This window comes from Terrapene carolina, unplaced genomic scaffold (assembly GCF_002925995.2).
Source record: "Terrapene carolina triunguis isolate 2854851 unplaced genomic scaffold, T_m_triunguis-2.0 Scaffold66, whole genome shotgun sequence".
Taxonomy (NCBI): domain Eukaryota; kingdom Metazoa; phylum Chordata; order Testudines; family Emydidae; genus Terrapene; species Terrapene triunguis.
In genome coordinates this window covers 5401930-5420033 of record NW_020664417.1, presented here as the reverse complement: position 1 = coordinate 5420033, position 18104 = coordinate 5401930, and the positions used below count along the sequence as shown (strand labels likewise).

At 42.6% G+C, this 18104-nt stretch overlaps 1 protein-coding gene across 1 annotated transcript in view; it reads right to left on the bottom strand.

Annotated features, from left to right (window-relative positions):
• Nucleotides 1–18104, bottom strand: part of FGF2 (fibroblast growth factor 2) — an 83388-nt gene that overhangs the window by 15171 nt on the left and 50113 nt on the right. Inside the window, exon 3 of the mRNA XM_029910607.1 lies at nt 4734–4837. Within this exon, the coding sequence (XP_029766467.1) occupies nt 4734–4837 (104 nt within the window). The remainder of the gene's footprint in view (nt 1–4733; nt 4838–18104) is intronic.

Sequence of the window (18104 nt, the reverse complement as noted above, 5' to 3'; positions counted from 1 at the left end):
GGGGGGGGGGGGGGGGGTTGCTCTGTGACTTTGTGGCGGGGGAGGGCAGTTACAGATCTTATGCAGCGGTCCTTATCCTGGCTCACAGATCCACGCAGCAGGGGATCTGTAACCCTACTCCCCCTGCCAGAAAGTCACATAGCCGACACATACACGCAGTCCCCCCCAGGAGTGCTAGCAGGCTCCATTGAAATAACCAGTGCACCAGTGCGGAGCCTGTCATTCCGGGAGTTTAGAAGCATCATTTGCATCAGAACACTAAACCCGCCCCCCGCCACAGTCTGCGTCCCCGGTTTAAAACATTCCTGCGAAAACAGCAATACAGAGAACGGTGTTCATTAACAAAATAGAACTGATTTTATTTTTTGGGAAGGGGAAGGGGGTGAAGGGGGTATGTAACTGGAGAGGATAGTCAAAATGAACGGGGCAGGTTCAGCTTTTCTGTACACAAACTGAAAAGTCACAGGTTGCCCTGCTCACTCAGGAACCTAGCTTTCAAAGCCTCCCGGATGCACAGCGCATCCCGCTGGGATCTTCTAATCGCCCGGCTGTCTGGCTGGGCGTAATCAGCAGCCAGGCTATTTGCCTCAACCTCCCACCCCGCCATAAAGGTCTCCCCCTTGCTCTCACAGAGATTGTGGAGCACACAGCAAGCTGCAATAACAATGGGGATATTGGTTTCGCTGAGATCACAGCGAGTCAGTAAGCTTCTCCATCTCCCCTTGAGACGGCCAAAAGCACACTCCACCACCATTCTGCACTTGCTCAGCCGGTAGTTGAAGAGTTCTTTTTCACTGTCCAGGGCGCCAGTATAGGGCTTCATGAGCCAGGGCATTAGCGGGTAGGCTGGGTCCCCGAGGATCACTGTAGGCATCTCCACATCCCCAACAGTTATCTTGTGGTCCGGGAAGTAAATACCTTCCTGCAGCCGTCTAAACAGACCAGAGTTCCTGAAAACCCGAGCGTCATGAACCTTGCCCGGCCATCCGACGTTGATGTTGGTAAAACGTCCCCTGTGGTCCACCAGTGCTTGCAGCACCATTGAAAAGTACCCCTTTCTGTTGATGTACTGGCTGGCCTGGTGGCCCGGTCCCAGGATAGAGATGTGAGTCCCATCTATAGCCCCACCGCAGTTTGGGAATCCCATCGCAGCGAAGCCATCTATGATGGCCTGCGCGTTTCCCAGGGTCACTACCTTTGACAGCAGTACCTTCACGATTGCCTTGGCTACTTGCAGGACAACAACCCCCACGGTAGATTTGCCCACGCCAAAGTGGTTCGCGACTGACCGGTAGCTGTCCGGCGTTGCAAGCTTCCAGAGGGCTATGGCCACTCGCTTCTGGACAGTCAGGGCTGCTCGCATGCGGGTGTCCTTGCGCTTCAGGGCAGGGGACAGCAACTCACAAAGTTCCAGGAAAGTCCCCTTCCGCATGCGAAAGTTTCGCAGCCACTGGGATTCATCCCAGACCTGAAGCACTATGCGGTCCCACCAGTCCGTGCTTGTTTCCCGGGCCCAGAATCGCCGTTCAACAAAATCCACATGCCCCATTGCAAACGTGATGTCCTCGGCGCTGGGTGTCGTGGTTTCTGACAGGCGTGTGCTACTCTCGGAGTTCAGGTCCTCACTCCGCTGCCGTAGCCTCCTCGCCTGATTTCTCTCTATCTGCCTCTGTGAAAGGTGCATGATGAGCTGCGAGGCGTTGACAACGGTCACAACTGCAGCGATGGTCGCAGCGGGATCCATGCTCGCGGTGCTGTGGCGTCCGCGCTGTCACTGACCAGAAAAGTGCGCGAACTGATTTCCCGCCGGCGCTTTCAAGGAGGGAGGGAGGGCGGTAGTGACGATTGGATGACGACAGTTACCCAAAAACACCCTCGAGACATTTTTTTCCCCCAGAAGGCATTGGGGGCTCGACCCAGAATTCCAATAGGCAGCGGGGACTGCGGGAACTGTGGGATAGCTGCCCACAGTGCACTGCTTCCAATGTCGACGCTTTCCCTGGTAGTGTGGACTGACAAAGTCGAATTACTGTCCTTGGTGTGGACACACACGTTCGACTTTCTAATATCGATTGCAAATATTCGACTTAACTAAAATCGAACTACTCTCGTAGTGTAGACATACCCTTAGATCTATTTGAATTAAATAGGAAAGATTATCTTTCCGAAGACAACTCTTTGCATTTTCTTCAGTTGAGCTGTTGCACACCACAAGTTAATAACATTGTTACTTGATAAAACAGTTTGTTCACCATATTGCCAACATCCAATAAGCTTCTTAAGTCAAAAAAAAAAATCAATTAATCCTGAAGTAACTGCAACACCAACTACAAAACCCACACACAAATGTAAGCTAAAATAGGAGTAAAGAAAAATTATGAAAAGAACACCAAATGGCTAATTCCACTGCAAATGGTTGAAAAAAAATTAAATAAAAAAAGTGGCTACAAACACAGCTTTACCATCCACACCAAAGCTATGCGTTGTAAGTCCATCTTATAGGAGAAACAGAAGATATCAAAACAAAACTAAGGACAACATTGAGTCTATTTCTTGAGGGCATTCAGAAAGTTAGTGGCAAAATTACACACATGCCCACCTAATCAATGACAACAGAAAACACCAGGAACACCCAACACAGGCCCCAGGGCAGGGATCCACATAAGTGCATTGCAAAAGGAATGGTTCTGAGAATAAGAAATAGTTGTATGATCAGAAAGCCATTGAGGTTCACAGATTATAGCTAGTGTCAGATGTCTCATATCCTGACTTTCCTCCTCTAATGTTTCTGTATATTTTATTAATTGGCTCTAGCAGTTTGTGGCTGTTTCTTAGTTGATATATTGTATTTACATTTGATTTTTTTGTTGGAGGAAAAAATGTAGCAGCCATTAATCCCTGCTATGTCATAAAAACACAGCCTTTTGTAACCTTAATAAGTCATGTGACAGAGGCCAGGAAATATATTTGTCTCTCTCAGGGCTTGTCTATACAGGTAAGTTTACAGCATTACTATACCTCTTCCTGTGGACTAGGGTGACCAGACAGCAAGTGTGAAAAATCAGGACAGGGGATTGGGGGGGGGGGGTTAAACAGGAGCCTATATAAGAAAAAGACCCAAAAATCGGGACTGTCCCTATAAAATCAGGATATCTGGTCACCCTACTGTGGACGCTTTCCAGAATATGAATGCCCACACAGGAAGTTAAATTATATCAGTATAATTATACCAGTACAGTCATACTGGTAAACCTCCCCATGTAGACACCACCTTACAAGCAATCCTTTGCATCATCTCCGTTTTGTTTGCATGACCTTACAGATAGTCTTCAGCAGTGCTATCTTGCAATACCTTCCTAGGAAAACAAGGGCCAGATTCAGCACACACTCTACTCCCTTCCTGCTGCTCAGCTGGTGCAAAGAGACCATTAAAAACTGACTTAAAAGGACAACTGTGGATTTGTCCTGGTGTGGAGAGTCTGCTGGGGGCAGAAAAAGCTGTGTACCAGACTGTGCTGTGCTCCAGTGATCCCTGCTGGTACAACAGTCCCTTGGGATTGCTACTAACCTACATAAATTAGAGCTTCCCTAAGGCTGCTCTAAATTATGGGGAGGGAGAGGAGGCTGAACTGCCTTGAGGATTAGAAGAACAGAAAATACTTTTAGCCCTTCTCTTGGATCCTTCACTAATTGGAGCTCAGCTGGAAATTAGGAACTAATCCAATGTGTCTTTAGTTAAGGAGAATTTCACAGAATATTTACACTGCAGTGTTCCAGAATAACCAAAGTACTAGAGAGTCACTTAAGAGCTGATAGAGAATTTCTGGAAGGAAATATTACAGTGATATAATGGCTGGTCACTAAAGTTGGGTGTTTGGATTAAATGGATCTATATGAAAAATATATAGGTAAAGACACCAAAAGTTTACACTTAAATCTGATAAAACCTCAGAAGAACATAGACATTATGTGTGTTGTAAGTGAAATGAAAATGGTCTGAACACTGTAGGTCCTGAAACAGAATTGAAAACATGTTTTATAGGTTGATGTTAAAGTATAATTTATGCCAAATGTATTGATTTAAGGTTTATAGTAATGCTACTACTACCCATTATATAGGAGCGCTGACAGCTTGAAAACCAGTTAATTTTAAAAAGGTTAAGTAGTTTCAGGTGCTACACCTGCTCTTTGACTCTACCTACTAATTGTTGTATTTTTACACTAATTTTCAAAAATCTCTCTTTCCTAGTTTTCCAGTCTGGATAAAGCCACACAAAACAAGAGAAACTGACTCACTATTAAGACAAAACTATGAAAAGACCGCTGTCAAAAAACACAAAAATCAAGCAAACTTGCAAAAACAGTTTTCACCCATCTAATTGTTTTCATTTACATTTAAAGAGTACTGTAACAATGGTAGTAATTTCATTTTTGGAAATAAGTGTGATTTTTCTTAATTGACTGATTCCCTTTAAACAAAATCACTAAGAGTTTTCCTCTTGGTCTTATGCCTTCTGCAAGCAAGAGCCACTACGGTGTGGCTCTGCTGCCTAGGAGTGGGGAAGGATGCCTCTTTCCAGAGCTGAGCCCCGTTATTCAGGCTGGATGCTGGAGGCACAATTTGGCCATAAACAACTCAATATGACTGGGTAGTTGAGTAACTCCTATGTCTTGAACATCAGCTGCTAAACATGAAGGAGGGTGAAGTAAAGAAAGAACTTAGTGTTGCTTACCAATGCCAATAATCTGCCATCTTCCTTCATAGCCAGAAAACGATTTGCACATACACCTTTGATTGACACCACTCCTCTTTCTTCTGCCTGAAGTTGCAATTTGACTAGGAACAAAGAGATAAAGTCAGTTCTCAAAGCCATTGCTATTTTAACATCTAACAAAGATTAAGCTGGACAAAGACCTGGATGTAGCTGTGACGTTGCTCTCCATATGCTTTATGAAAATATGCTTATGAATGTGACTATGATGTAATTGAAATATGCTTTATGCAAAAGATCTCTTGTAAGGTATCATTACAAAGCTTATAATCTACTGAATGTGTTCATCTTATTTGTATGCATGTATCGTTCTCATATCTGAAGCTAGAAATATCAAGTATAACTCTGGTCCTCAAGCCTTCCTGTGTATGTGTGGACCAGCCCATAGGTAATGAAGAATGAGGTCTTCAGTGACATGTGACCATGTCCCCTGATAATGAAATCCATCTTAAATCTGGTACTTTTCCATTTAGAAGGAGGGGTGGGGACCCAGAAAGACAAAAGATTCCCGCCTTGTGCCAAAGCTATATAAGGGGGTGGAGCAAAACAAAGGTGGCTGCTAGTCATGAGAAAGCCCCTGTTTTCCACCTAAGATGTCTGCTGGAACTAACAAGGACTGTATCAGGGGAAAGGATTGAGCCCAGACTAGGAAGGAGTCTAGTCTGAGAGAAAAGCTTATTGGACATCTCTGAGGGTGAGCTATTACCTGTAATCAGTTTCTTAATGTAATATATTTGGCTTAGACTTGTGTGTTTTTGCTTTATTTTGCTTGGTGACTTACTTTGTTCTGTCTGTTATTACTTGAAACTACTTAAATCCTACTTTTTATACTTAATAAAACCACCTTGGTTTATTAATGAACCCAGAGTAAGTGATTAATACCTGGGGGTATTAATACCCCAAAATAACAAACCAGTAACCACTTCGTCTGTTCTCCAGCCACCACACTCAAAACTCACTTAAAATCACTACCAGTGTCTCAAAGCAATCAGCTGTGAACGTCACAAAGCAATCCTGCTCAACTATGCCACTGTGACAGGTTCGGTCACAGAGACCCCCTTGGAACGGTCACCTGATGTGCTGAAGTTACCTCTAAGTCAGTTTTCCTGCATAAAGCTTATACAGGGTAAACTCAAAATTGTCCACCCTCTATAACACTGATAAAGAGACATGCACAGCTGTTCGCTCCCCCAGGTATTAATCACTTACTCTGGGTTAATTAATGAATAAAATCACTTCTGTTTACTATCAGGTGACATGGTCACATGTCACTGAAGACCTCATTCTTCATTACCCACCGCCTGGCCCACTTGTACACAGGAAGGCTTGCAGGTAAATAAACCTCCAAAACCAATTGTCCTAGTCAATGGGAGCCATCAAGATTCTAAACTACCATTAATGGCCCACACTTTGCATAATTACAATAGGACCTCAGAGTTATACTTGATATTTCTAGCTTCAGATACAAGAATGATACATGCATACAAATAGGATGAACACACACAGTATATTATAAGCTTTGTAATGATACCTTACAAGAGACCTTTTGCATAAAGCATATTTCAGTTACATCATAGTCACATTCATAAGCATATTTTCATAAAGCATATGGAGAGCAACATCACAGTAGCATATTACAGGGAGATTAGAGGTGGAAAATTAAATTTTCCAACTCTATAATCTAATAAGGAAAATGCACAATAAAACACAAATTAAATAGTTATCACCAGACTTGCACTATAACCCTATAAAAGGGATCTTACATACCTGTTATGTATACATATGCTTCTATGTATAGGTCAGAATCAGCACAAATTCCTAAAAAAACAGGAACATTTATGGTGGTTGTATTGGGGAAGCCATAGTTAAGGTTGAAAGGATATTCACATTTAAAGTAGGACAGAAGTCCCTTTGTTTCACACTTTAATGACTGAATTTAGTCTCTAAGTTCAGCACAGTTAACTACTTATACGATATGTGAATTTCTATGTAATTTCCTTAAGTAAAATGTTTACTAACATTTCAAAGTCAATATTTTCTACACTTTACTTGTAAAGAAGTACCTACATTCAATCTAGATTGTTGGATATAAGACATTAGACTTTTGTGCATTAAAGGCATGAATCTGCACTGTAGTGGTATCTTACGATCATTTATTATTTGTATTACAATAGTAGCCAGGGGGTTCATTATGTTACACAGACATACTAAGAGACTGTCCTGTGTCAAAGCCCTAGGACACAGCTGGGAATTAGAGGGACACATTGAGCCAAACTGTATTGCAAAAAATTGTCAATAAAGGTTTCTAATTTTCCTCAGAAGTGTTCTGCAGCAGGGAGAGCTGACCTGGCCACTGGGAAGGCAGAAAAAGCTAGAAGGAACTTCAGCAGGCAGGGTAGTCCCCTGGTGCCAGTGACTCACTGATTTTACCCCCCCAGCTGCAAGGAAGCTGTGGCTCTTAGCACTAAGATGGAATTGACATTATACAGAAACAAAACTGACCAGATGAATAGATTCACCTTGAGAGTAGATTACTGAACAGGCCAGATCCTCAGTTGATGTAAATTGGTGTAGTTCAGTGGATTTATGCCAATCTACATTTTTGGAGGCTCTAGTCCAAAATGTTCAAGCTTTGCTTAAGTGTTCTAAGAAGTTTACATATTCCACTATCTTGGTCTGTGTAATATTTAAATAGTTTACTATGAGAAGTATTTGACTTGTACCCTTTAACTAACCTAGAGTAAAGAATAAAACAGTTCTAAGGGACTAGGTACTACTTAAAATAATGCAATGTTTCTTTTAGGGTTTTTTTCCCTGTGAGGAAGGGGAATGGAAGTTATGGCCTATTTTTATGTATTCTTTACCACAATCCAAAGGGATTTTTCTTTTGAGATTTCTCTTTAGCAAGCCACCACTGAAAGATGTGTACAATTAAGAGATTTTTAAAAAACTGTGGACACGGAAGGGGGGGAGGGGAGAGAGAATATCTTCTTGATACCTATTCTGTTAAATATCAAAATTAAGAATTAGTCTGGTTTGTCATATTTTCATGTAGGCTTTAATAAGAGTTTGTAGAAAATCCACTAATTAAAAACATTTAAAAATGAAGTAAGATTAAACTAAAATGTTTGCCTTACTCTATGGGGATTGAAATGGATCCTTATGAATCACCACTTGCCTATTGTATTTTTACATAAAAGAAGGAAAGAACCAATTCACATCACTTATGGATAGTCCCCAAAATGGACTTTAAATATTTAACTGGTCCAACTTGTCCATGTGGTACAGAAACCTGTTTAGTCATAAACAGGCATTTGAAGTGTTTAATAATGGAATTATTATTAGAGTGTCAAAATTACAATTCCCATTTAAGCCAATTATTAAACCAAAACTGTGCTTGTAAATAGATACAGAAATCTGCAATACAGCTGTCTACCTTTTGGGTGAGGGGAGAGTGTGGAGAGTAATGTTGGGGAAGCATTCACCATACACTTAATGAGATGACCTAGATACAGTTGTGTGAAGTATGTGTGAAAAGTAATATTGGGTTACATCTGGCAAGGGCTCCTTAGGTTTCCTGATGTCTTTCAGAAAGAAGTTATAGGGGCACTGTCAAATTAAATATGAACCAAAGTTTAAATTGTGAAAATAATTTAAAAAAAAAAACCCTCAAAACCCATACAATTGTTTCCACAATTAAACAATAAACAAGAAGTGTTGTTTTAAACAAACATCCCCATGCAGTGTTTCAAAACTACTGCAGCATAGAGAGCCCCAAAGTGAAACCGACCTCATTGATTTTCATTGTCCATGCTGAGAAATACAAAGCAAACAGAGCCAAAATATTGACAAACTAAATTTTAAGGCACTATACTATGCTCCTGAAGAATGTGGGTTTAAGTCTTGCTCGCTCTCACACGGAAAGGCCACATCCAGCTCACCCAGCTGCAAAATGGGTACCCAGTCCACTGGGTTAGGGCAGTCAAAGATGGTAGGATAGTTTTAAACAAAAAACAGATCAACCAACCAAACACAAAATGGGGAACTAAACTGCATGTTTCCACACATTGCTCTGGCATTCATTCATGGGATTCCCCCCGCCCCCTTGTGGAGTGAGAAGGTATTTCACTCTCCATGTTCATAAATTCTTGGCATGGTCTTAAATTTAGGACAATGAATGCCAAGTGCAAAGGCATGACAAAATCAGTAGACACCTAACGTTGACAGAAAACTAAGCACCCTATGTGAACATCTCAGACTAAAACTAGATCGTCAGGCTGTCTTAGTTTTATTATATACCAATATAATAGCCTGCATACGTTGTCTACAAAAAAAATAGGACTGGCTACATTTGTCACTACTAGTGAGCTTTGCAAATTAAAACAATATCACACCAGTAAAAACTAAAGCTATAGGTTTGCTAAGCTAAGACCCTGCATGGGTTAGGAAACAATACCACTTATGCCACAGCACTGTAACTAATGGCCAGCTGGAACATACAAGGATTTTGTCTTCCTCTGAAGCGCCAGCAATATAGGAATAAAACCTTAATCAACCAATGATCTGACCTTGACAAGTACTGTATCTCTGTGCATCAAAATGTTAAATAAAATGCATAGGAGCATACACAATAATGCACATATGGCTCCTAATGCAGCTTGAGGAACATAAGCAGTGTACTAACAGACATTAGTCTTTCCACAATGAGGATAAAGAACATAAAAACTGCCATGTCAGATTACAGCAATGATCCATCCAGTCCAGTATATTTTATACTGTATCCTTCCATAAGCCAAATGTTTCCACTGGAAAAAAAAATTAGCCAAAAATAAGCCATAGGCCTGACAGTTCATGTATGTAATTTTATGCCAGGATGGAATTTTTCTGGAAACAGGCAAAATGGATGAGGCCTTTGGGAGACAAAAGCATTATGCATAAGTAAATGGAGGAAGGATGGTGCTGTTAGAGCACCTCCCTGAATCTCAGGAGACAGGTTCAATTCCCTATTCTGCCACAAACTTTTTGTTGAGTAAAGGGGGCCACATAAATAAAAATCTTCTGAGCATTTTCCCCAGTCTTTTTAGATTCAACACAATTACAGAAGAGTTTGGCATATACAGTCTTTGTGAAACTTGTGCCTTTGTCTAGTTAGTGTCAGAATAGCAGACAGAATTGTTTAGTTATTAAAAGCAATTCATATGTACAATATGGGCTCTGCCAAACCAAAAACAAGCTGCACTGGAGCTTTGTAGAGAAAAGAACAAGAACAACAACTTGGGTCATTCTAAAAGGTACATGTTCACTGCACACTTCTTTCAGCGGCATGTAACATACATACATGTGTAGACCCTCAACACGGGTATAAATAGCAGTATAGCCAGTGAGGCTCAGTTTAGGCAAGTAGAATCAAGACATGCCTCAATGGTCTATGTACATACGTGAGAATATACCCGACGCGCTCTACTCGCCCAAGCTGTGGCTCTTCCCCCCCTCCCACCCCATCTATTTTTAGCCACAGTATACTGCTGCTAGAGCCTTTCCCCGCCACAGGAAAAGACTCCAGTGGCAGAGAAAGGCTCTGGCAGTGGGGAGGCAGAGGAGAAAGGCTCAGGCAGCTAGATCCCTGCTGCAGGAAAAGACTCCAGCAGCAGGAAGACAGCAAGGAAAAGCTCCATCAGCTCCCTGTTGCTGGAACCTTTCCTTATAGCAGGGAAAGGCTCTAGCAAGAGAATTTTCCAGTTGCTTCACTGCTGCCAGAGCCTTTCCGCACCGTAGTGAAAGGCTCCGGCAGCAGGGATCTGCCAAAGCCTTTCCCGGCTGCCAGTGTTTTTCACTGACATGTGTAGCTACACACGCAGCATGGACGAGGCCTGCTTTTCACTGCGCTGTGTAGCGACACATATTCCACATGCTGCTGCCAATGGTGTTTAGTGTAGACATAGCCTTGAAGATACTGCCCAAGCTGCTTTATGCCTGGCAACCTGGCCCTAATATGCCCTGAGTAGATGTAAAAAGTGATTTACAGTGAACACCTACAAACAATTGTAAAGGAAAGACTTCTCAGCTTTTCTAATACAATTTATATTTACCTCTCCCTGCCCCCCAAAAAAGCATTATGGATGATTTGCACCAATGCACAGCAGTCCTGGGCAGTTCTAAAAGTAACACCTTATCCTGCTCTTCAAAAATTAACCTGGCTAAATTTATTACTCACATATCTCAAAAGGGAAGTATTTGCTCTGAGGTACAAGTAGTAGCAAATTCAAGGCTGTATAAAAGCGATGAGATGGGTACATTCCAGCTAACTACTTATCTGTTACAATGCTGCTTTCCACTCCTGTTTTAACTGATGATGCTAGTGCTCCAATCACATCTGCCCCTGAAGTGACATCACAGTACCCTGGTTTACTTCATAATCTTAAGTATACAGCACAGTAAAAAAAACCTGCAATTGTACACGCCAGTATCTTTAATTTGGATTTACTAAAGCAGATTATTTAGCCATTTCATTAGCCAAATGAGGTTTTTTTTGTTTGTTTGTTTGTTTTTGCAGGTACTTAGAAAAGTTCCCATAAGAAGTCACAATCCGTTTGTCATCCTCTTGACTTGAAAAATGCTTTCCACAAAGGGATCACTTACAAACCCTTTCTCCAGCTGCTAATTGAGGATGGAGTTTCAGATTTCCAGTGTGGCAATTCTACATCTTGCCAACAGAAAATCATGTGAGCAAAGTTACTTTTCTATAAAAATCCATGGCAACCTCTACAGTTAACTGCAACCGTCAAAATTTAGCTCTTAGAGGGATTGTCAAATGAATGGTGTTTGAAGTGTTCCAATAAGTGGGTAAAGCAAAACAGGGACAAAATAAAAGGAAGATGAGCTATTTCCCAAATATGAAACCTTTGACTATTTGGATATTTGTGTTGTGACAAGATGATCTTTTGGGAGTAATGTATGTTCTGATAGAGTAATGCATTTACTAACATTTATACTAGATTAATTGCTAAAATTCATGTTACACTATTCTAAAGCTATAAAGCATTATAATACCCATTACTTGCAGGATAAAGTTTGGTTTTAATGCTGCTGCATATTCCTAGCTCTTTCATAGAATCATAGGACTGGAAGGGGCCTCAAAATGTCTTCTAGTCTAGTTCCCTGCACTCAAGGCAGGACTAAGTATTATCTAGACCATCCTTGATAGGTGATTGTCTAAGCTGCTCTTAAAAATCTCCAATGGTGGAGATTCAACATCCCTAGGCAATTCATTCCAGTGTTTAATCACCCTGACAGTTAGGGCTTGTCTACACCAGACAGCTTCCAACGGCACCGATGCAGCTACACCACTTGTGTAGCCGCTCTATGCCGACGGGAGAGAACTTTCCCTTCGGCATAATAAAACCACCTCCATGAGTTGTGGCAGCTATGCTGGCATGAGAAACTCCCGAAAGTGGTAGTGTAGACATGGCCCTAGGAAGTTTTTCCTAATGTCCAACTTAAACTGCCTTCGCTGCAATTTAAGCCCATTGTTTCTTTTCCTTAACCTCTGAAGATACAACAATTTTTCTCTTTCCTCCTTGTAACAGCCTTTTATGTCTCCCCTCAGTCTTCTCTTCTCCAGACTAAACAACCCCGATTTTTTCCCCCCAATCTTCCCTCATAGGTCATATTTTCTAGACCTTTAATCACTTTTGTTGATCTTCTCTGGACTTTCTCCAATTTGTCCCCATCTTTCCTGAAATGCGGTGCCCAGAACTGGACAAAATACTCCAGGTGAGGTCTAATCAGCGCAGAGGAGAGCCGAAGAATTACATCTCATGTCTTGCTTACAACTCTCCTGCTAATACATCCCAGAATGTTTGCCTTTTTTTTTTTGCCCAACGGTGTTAACCTGTTCGCTCATATTTAGCTTGTGATCCACTATGACCCTCAGGTCCCTTACTGCTGTACTTCTTCCTAGGCAGTCATTTCCCATTTTGTATGTGCACAACTGATTGTTCCTTCTAAGTGGAGTACTTTGTATTTGTCCTTATTGAATTGTATCCTATTTACTTCAGACCATTTCTCCAGTTTGTTCAGATCATTTTGAATTTTAATCCTATCCTCCAAAGCATTTGAAACCCCTCACACCTTGGTTTTTCCACAAACTTTAAGTGTATACTCTATGCCATTATCTAAATCATTCATGATTCCTTTTCTCTCTAATCAACAACTTCTAAATCTTTATACAGCAACACTAATAGTTACCATTCCCAGGTGAATTTAACTATGAAAACTACTTCATGATCAGGAGCACAGCTGGCTCCCAGCTTGGTAGTTAGACAACCCCACAAACTCAGCTGGGACCAATGCGCCTTCTCCAAAAGGCCATGCTTCCTGATTGGGCAGGAGAACCTGCAGCCTGCAATTTCAGCCTTGCAGTGATAGCAGCACAGCGGATGCTCAGTGTACCATGCCTGCCATTGCTCTTGTCCTGCTCTTGTCTCCAATCCTTGTTCCAGCCTTGACTTCCTTCTGCGCCTATCTAGTCTCTGCCTCCCTGCCCCGCTCCATATCCTGACTCCAGTTCCAACCATTGGCTTGGCTTCGTGACCCTGACGTTGGCTTACCATGCTGATCCTGACTCTACATTTGACCTTTGGCTTGGCTCCTCAACACTGATCCAGCTTCACCCTCAGTCCACTACTTGACTCCTACATCTACACTTGCCAATATGCCAAACTGCCACCACAACCACCAGACAAGATCTTGCTCCACTCACTGGGTAGGCCAGCCGTGCCCTGGCAGATTATAGTTTGAGCAACCCAAAGAGACCAGACGTAGGGAGGGCATGGGCTTAACGACATGGAGGTCCCTTCTGGAACTATCATAACCCCTTGTGGGCTTAGGGCTTTACAATAACAGGAAGTTAAAAGGTAAAACACAACTAATATCTATTTTCTTGTAACCAAATTCTGACTTTTATGCCTCATTACTTGTGATCACTTAACATATTTCTTCCTGTAGTTAATAAACTTGTTTTATTGTTTTATCTAAACCAGTGTGCTTGGAGTGAAGTGTTTGGGAAACTCCATTTGAGATAAAAGAAAATGATATATACAAATCCTGTTAATAAAATGACCAACTTTATATGAGCTTGTGTTGTCCAGGAGAGTGCTGGGCAGTATAAGACATTTCTGGGAGAAAGTCTGGAACTGGTTATTTGCTGGTGTTGCTCTGCAGTGTAATTCAAGAGTAGCTAGCTATAGCACTCACACAGTATAGCTGGGAGTAATTTACATGCTAGAGGCCGAGAGACAGCAGGCCAGGAAGGGTTGCTCTCACAGCGAAGCGTGTAAAAGGCACTCAAGGCTGGAGAATTGAGGGGACACAGTGGTTCACCAGTCGGATTATACCCTGGGTAATGTTACTTATCCTTCCACAGCAAGGCCTCCACCACCATGGGGATCACCTTTACCTTTCTGAAGGAGATCCCCAAATCCAAGTACTGAGGATGTGCCACAATGCTGCCATTTCAGCCAGCTTAAGACCAGGAATCTGGTATTTCTGGTGGCCAGCCTTACAAAAAAGATGTCAAGGACTGTTAGGACATATGATCTCTGCCCCCACACTAGTACACTGCAAGAGACCAGTGGGCCTTCCCCAGATCCTTCCAACGATACCATGATCTTGGTCCACCTTTTGATGGACTTCCTTGTGGAGTTGTTCTGCTCCCAAGGCTACTCACTGGTCCTAACAGTTGTGGATCTCCTGACAAAAGTAACCCATTTCATCCCCTGCCATGCCCTTCCATCACCATGTGTAACATGTCTCTTCTTGGAACACATCTTCTGGTACCACAGCATACCAGAACACACTGTTTCTGATCGGGATGCCCAGTTAGTCTCCCGATTTGGCAGGAATTCCTCCATCTCAACCATCCCCATCCCACCTCCAGACTGATGGACAGACCAAAAGGGTCAACCAGACACTGGAACATTACCTTCACTGTTTCATGAATTTTCACCAACATGATTGGGTTCCCAATATGCCTGGCGGAATTCACTTACAATAATGCAGCCCACACCTTCATCTGGCAAAGCGTGTTCTTTGCAAACTTTGGTTTTCATCCCCAGTTTCCATAAGAAGGCCCCTCTGTTCCGGCAGCCACAGCCTTGGTCCTCCATCCCCAACAAATTCATCAGGAGTCATGGCACAATTTGACAGTTGGCAAGAAGCTTTACAAAAGCTATGTCAATCAACATCAGCAAGTCACTCCAAACTTAAATGTAGGTGAGGTGGTGTGGCTCTCCACCCAGAATTTGAAGCCAACCTGTCCCTCTGTCACACTTAACCACAAGTACCTCGGCCCCTTTCGTATCTCCCAGAAAATAAATCCAGTGACCTTCAAACTCTAACTCCTGAAGTCCTTCAAGATGTCTACCTTCTCAAATCATTCATCAACAAACCCTTCCCTGGCCAAATGGATCCACCCTTGATCACTATGTGTGGTGATGGTGGATAGGAAGAGTATGAGGTCCATCAAATCCTCAATTACCAGATGGGTCAGGTAAGTTCTACTACCTAGCAGAGTGGAAGGGAATATGAGCCAGAGGAGCAATCCTTGGAGCTCATAGTAAACATCCACACCCTGTCCTGTAACAGGAATTTCACTAGTGACACCCTGACAAACCAGAACCAAGGGACCCTAGAAGGAGCCCTAGGGGAGGAGATACTATAAAGGACCACAGCTAGCAATCCAGCAGGACTAGATAACCCAGCAAGCTCAGCTTGGCCCAGTGAGCCTTCTCCAAATGGCCATGATACTTCTTGATTGGGCTGGAAAGCCTGCAGCCTACTACTTGAGCCTTGCAGGACCACAGCAGTTGGTCAATGTGTATAACACCCATAGCTGCACTTGCTCTGTTCCTGCCTCCAGCCCTGACCCCTCTCTGCTCCAATCTAGTCTTTGCTTCCCTGCCCAGAGATCCTGACTCTGGTTTCAACCTTTGGCTAGGTTTCTCAACCCTGACTTCAGCTCACCCTTCAGCTTGGTGTCCCAGTCCTGACTCTAGTTCTGACCCTTGGCTTGGCAACCCTGATTCTACCTTCACCCCTAGTCTGGTACCTGAGTCCTGGATATGAATGCACTCACTACTCTGAACTGCCACCAAAGCCACCAGATAAGGTCCTGCTCCATCCACTGAGTACATCACCTATGCAGCTTACAATCACTGTCATTCAAACCAAGTCCTCATATGGGTAGAAAATATATGATTTATACAATTAGCTTTCTATTTATTTTACAATTTTTACATAAATATTTTATATAGTTATTTAACCTTTTAAAAATCAACAAGGAGTCCGGCGGCACCTTAAAGACTAACAGATTTATTTGGGCATAAGCTTTTGTGGGTAAAAAACCTCACTTCTTCAGATGCAACAAGTGAGGTTTTTTACCCACGAAAGCTTATGCCCAAATAAATCTGTTAGTCTTTAAGGTGCCACTGGACTCCTTGTTGTTTTTGTGGATACATACTAACATGGCTACCTCCTGATACTTAACTTTTTAAGGGCTTGTGTTAGCCATGCTTAAGAATCAACTGACATCCACTGCTTAATATTAGTCAGTTGTGAAACACTTGGTATCAAGTCTCTTCAATCTGATGAGACCGTTTTGAAGCACACTGGTTATTTTATGCTTTGAAATTCTTTAAAATACTATTTACAGACATCTGTTGGAGATTAACATAACAAAATGTTAATGGTCCAATTTAAAGTTACAGAAAGAAAAAGGGAATTTAGAAACTGGTCCAAAACACCATACTTAATTCTTCATTATTACAGGGCTCTTGGTAATGGGCGATCTCATGGGCCAAGATTTTCAAAATTAGCAATCAATTTAAACTAATCTAATATTCAAACATGCCGAGCACCCAACAGCTTCTATTGGCCTCAGTAGGAGTTGTTGGATGTTAACATTTAGAAATAAAAAACAGGTGACTAATTTTAGTCTCCTAATTTGAAAATACTGGCCGTATAACGTACAAACTATGTAGTATCTAGACATGTTAGAGAAGTGCTGAATTTCAGTCTCAATCCTGAATTTTTGTTGAGTTGTACAAGACCAAATTCTGAAAGAGTGCAATGAGAGTCCTTGCATGAGTAAGGTAGGCAGGATCAGAGCTTGTTCTTAGTGAGGGTGAGTGGGGTGGTTGTCCTGTAGCCACAGAACTTGACTAAATTAAACAGCAGACATTTTAGGGTATTTAGTCTCCATTGATTAAAAGCAGAACACTACATAGCTAGAAATAACTGTCAGGGCTCTCATAGGCAAAGCCAAATTGCTGCAGTTGCAGCTTTTCTAATCAGAATGGGAGGAGGGGAAAAGAGTTAGCAGACCATACGAATGGAAGAGAGTGAGTGGATAGTGACCTTGGCTTTGAGTGCCCCTGACATAATAATAAAACTTTAATATGACTAGAAATGCTTTGCTGATAAGAGATAATGAGCAATTTGTTGAAGCTAGGAGAATTGGTGACCCATTAGGGGTTACTATGAGTTGTGTTTTGAGAGAGTTCAATATAAATGATTAAGTAAAAGTATGGCCTGGTCTACACTACGAGTTTAGGTCGACTTTAGCCGCGTTAAATCGAATTAAGCCTGGACACGTTCACACGATGAACCCCTTTCTTTCGACTTAAAGGGCCCTTTAAACCGGTTTCTTTACTCCACCTCCGACGAGGGGATTAGCGATAAAATCGGCCTTAGGGGGTCGGAATTGGGTTAGTGTGGACGAATTCGACGTTATTGGCCTCCGGGAGCTATCCCACAGTGCTTCATTGTGACCGCTCTGGACAGCACTCTCAACTCAGATGCATTGGCCAGGTAGACAGGAAAAGCCCCGCGAATGTTTGAATTTCATTTCCTGTTTGCTGAGCGTGGAGAGCACAGGTGACCACGCAGAGCTCATCAGCACAGGTAACCGTGATGGAGTCCCAGGATCGCAAAAGAGCTCCAGCATGGACAGAACGGGAGGTACGGGATCTGCTCCCCATACGGGGAGATGAATCAGTGCTGGCTGAACTCCGAAGCAGTAAACGAAATGGCAAAATATTAGAAAAGGTCTCCAAGGCCATGAAGGACAGAGGCCATAACAGGGACGCACAGCAGTGCCGCGTTAAAATTAAGGAGCTAAGGCAAGCCTACCACAAAGCCAGAGAAGCAAACGGAAGGTCCGGGGCCGAGCCGCAAACATGCCGCTTCTACGCGGAGCTGCATGCCATTCTAGGGGGTGCAGCCACCACTACCCCAACCGTGTGCTATGAGTCCCTCACTGGAGAAACACACAGG